Source organism: Cygnus atratus, chromosome 1 (assembly GCF_013377495.2).
Source record: "Cygnus atratus isolate AKBS03 ecotype Queensland, Australia chromosome 1, CAtr_DNAZoo_HiC_assembly, whole genome shotgun sequence".
In the NCBI taxonomy this organism is placed as follows: Eukaryota; Metazoa; Chordata; class Aves; order Anseriformes; family Anatidae; genus Cygnus; species Cygnus atratus.
Genome location: NC_066362.1, coordinates 54437852 through 54441149, shown reverse-complemented (window position 1 = coordinate 54441149; position 3298 = coordinate 54437852). Strand labels below are relative to the sequence as shown.

Sequence of the window (3298 nt, the reverse complement as noted above, 5' to 3'; positions counted from 1 at the left end):
GGGAGGGGCAGGAAAGGGCAGTGGCAGGAGCTTCCCAGAAGCCATTTACAGTGGTTCAGCAAGGAAGGGCGTCTGGAACAACACTCCCATCTGCTGGGCCATCTATTTGTTGCAGCAAGGAATTCAGCAGTACTCTTGATAGAAAAAAAACCATCCCTTCAGTCCAGCACCACCGCCTCTGGTTCAGAAGACTCGATCCTCTGGAGAACCGCTCCTGGCAGCACCCAGCAGCAGCGCGCTGCTGGGGCAGCTGCAACTTCAGTGGGAATGCTTGGGTTGAAGTATCCAAAAAGGCAGCTTTCCCCCATAAGACCTCTGTTTTCGAGAGGGGAGGACTGCGAGCAGGCAGAACAGGAGTCATCTCAGTTCCAACCTGTACTTTTTGAAGACCTGAGCATGTCAGAGAGGACTAAATACGAGTGGCAACATGAATCAGAGAGGGGCCATTCACACAACTGAGTCATCCCAACGACAGGGATGCCTGGATCAGAACAATGACCTGGTCTGTCTTCAGTCACAACCTGTCATAATAATCACTACCGCAAAGGCAAGGATAGGCAGCATCTGCAACAACAACAGTTTAATCATATAAAACATACAAAGTTTTTTACAGTGACAAAAAGCCTGACAGAGGCTGTAATGGTAACAGAAACTGCAGGACTATTTGCGTTTTAGCAGTCTTTCAAAGCAACCTTCCTTTTTCGCGATTTATTTCTGCTGGTCTGAGACATTCCTCCATTGAGATGGAGTCAGGCAGCAGAAGCCTTATGTCCTGAGGATGAGGAACAAGCTTCATTTTTGGATTGGTCCACCCTTCTACATCAAGAACACAAGGCGTGCTGGCTGGAGGGAGATAATTATCAGGACAACGCATTACAAAGCCAAGAGAACTTCCACGTCTCCAGCAACCAGCTCTGTACAGATGCAGTGTTTCCCTGCAAGTCTGACATTACAGTACTCGCTGACAAAGACGCTCATCTCCTGTGTCTCATCTCAAACACACAGAGGAAGCGGTCTGTCCTGTGTTCTGAGCGCTCAGATGTGGAAAGACTGGAGCTGCGAGAGTCCCTTTCACATTGTTTACAGTGTCCCGAAGTATTCTCTCTCAAATTTACGGAAATCTTCCTCTGTAAATACAGTGCCCTCAGGCTTCTTCTTCGCCTTCTTCTCTGGAGGTCGATCTTTGGACTTCCTACCTCTGTTCTGGGTAAGAACCTTCAAACGGAAAGGGAAAAACAACAGTCATTGTTATCCAGACCAAGTCACAAAACAGGGACTTTCAAGCTCACCTTCCACACCCTTGTTATTCTGCTAGTACCCTGCTGTATTCTGGAATGCCTCCACAGAGGAATGAGAGGCAAATACCAATGTTAACCAAAGCAGATCATGGGGACAACAGCAAATATCCATGTAGTATTCAGAGCCAAATACGGAAACCACTCTCTGACAGTAAACTTTTCTGAAACCGGGCTGCTTTTGTCCTGTCTAATCACAGGACAGCCCCAAAACCCAAGAAGTTTGTGGAATTTCCTCAATGTTTTCTAATATACCATTGTGGCCTTTTACAATCTCGTGCCTGAGAAACACCGGACTAAACCACTTCGTTTGTGTAAGTTAAAAGTCCCCTTCCCATAAAAATAGCACAATAAACAAGCAGTGTCAGCTATTTGCCTGTTTGACTCCTGGCACACCACTATCTTTGGGAAAGACCACTGGTTAAATTCTCAGGTTATGAGAAACACCACTCAAGATGCTATGAAATTCCTGCCACGTGAGTCAGCATCATACCTAGACCCTTGCCAAAACAGCCTCTAGCTACAGAGAAGGACACTTCAACAGTAAGGAGAACGTGTGAACCAGTACTTCTTTGCCAGCTGAAACTATGAAACACCTTTGGTAACTAAAAAAAGCCAACAGTCGCAGTAGATTTTAAGTAACATCTAAGAACACTGTAAGGAATAAGATAATGAGAATTTAAAGTTGTTTTGCCTGAGCACACAGAAATTCCTCAAGGTCACTACAAGCCAGACACTTAACTTTTTGCATAGGGTCTGAGCTGGATGATAAAGGGAACTATCCTGAGATCGTCCAGCTCAGACCCTACGCAAAAGAGTTAAGTTTCTGCCTGGTAGTGACCTGCACTCCTCAGGGGATGCAGACCCCTGCTGGCAAAGAAGTGACAGTCTTACTTGTTGGGTGACAGCTTTGTCTGCCACACATCGTCCACTCGTCATGTACTGCAGGTTTTCTCTCAAGTGACTCACGGCCTTCTTCTTGTGATACTCCTCTAGACCAGAGCACAGTGGGAAAAACACATCAGCATACGAGGACTGCTACGGGATGATGAGTAAAGCACCGAAAGAGACGTCGCTGCAGCTCGGGGCCAGGATCAGGCTGTGCTTAAGAGGAGGACACCCTGGAGGACGGGATGGGATGGGCACACGGGGGGAGCGGGGCGGGGGGGCTGGATCGCACCGGGACTCACCTATCGCCGACTTCACGACCCTGCCCTTAATCGTGGCCTTGCTCTTCCCCGGCCCAGGCGCCGCCTTCCTCCGCCGCGTCCTGGGGCCGCCGCTCCCCGGCTGGAGGCCGGGCGGGGCCTTCCCGCGGCCTGCAGAGGCAGAAGGGCACGGTTACTGCGGCCGCACGATGAGATAACCATAACCATAACCCCAGCCATAACCTTAACCATACCCATAACCATAAAATTAACCCTAACCACAGCCCCAGCCCCCAGCCCCCCGCCCCCGCGGCCCCACCCTGCGCCTCCAGCAGCTCCAGGCCCCTCCGCAGCAGCGATGCCGACATGGCCGCCCTCCCCCTTCCGCCTCGCCGCCCGACTTCCGCCCTCACCTGAAGCCGCTTCCGCTCCCCGCGCCGCCGCGCTTCCGCCTTCTCGCCCGGCGTGGCGAGCATGCGCGGGGAGTGCGGGGGGTGGGAGGGGGAAGGGCTGGGCGGGAAAGGTGCGGCGCCATGTTGGGGCGCCATGTTGTGTGGGGTTCCCTCACAGAACATGGCAGAGCCATGGAGCGCCCTGTTCTTGCTGGTGGCTCTTCCCTCTGTCCTCCCTGTGCACTGTGTGGCCTGGCAGCTGCCCTGCGGGCTCTCCATGATAAACCTTAACAGAGCTGCTGCTCAGAGCCCGCAGCTCAGAGGAACCCTTGCCACCATGGTGGTAATCACAGGGGAAATAATTACAGGCTGAGAGGAAAGGGAACAGCCAGGAGGGCTGTCAGGGTTTGTCTCGCTGAGGCCCCCCCCCAAAATAGATTTAACTCCGTGCCCAACTCCTCAG

At 52.0% G+C, this 3298-nt stretch overlaps 1 protein-coding gene across 1 annotated transcript; it reads right to left on the bottom strand.

Moving 5' to 3' along the window:
• Window positions 1-565: 565 nt before the first annotated feature.
• Window positions 566-2852, bottom strand: RPS19BP1 (ribosomal protein S19 binding protein 1). The gene is made up of 4 exons (XM_035551732.2): window positions 2763-2852; window positions 2486-2614; window positions 2190-2287; window positions 566-1215 (listed from the first exon to the last, which is right to left on the bottom strand). The coding sequence occupies exons 1-4, from the start codon at window positions 2809-2811 to the stop codon at window positions 1081-1083; spliced, it is 411 nt and encodes a 136-aa protein (XP_035407625.1). The 5' UTR covers window positions 2812-2852; the 3' UTR covers window positions 566-1080.
• Window positions 2853-3298: the final 446 nt, after the last annotated feature.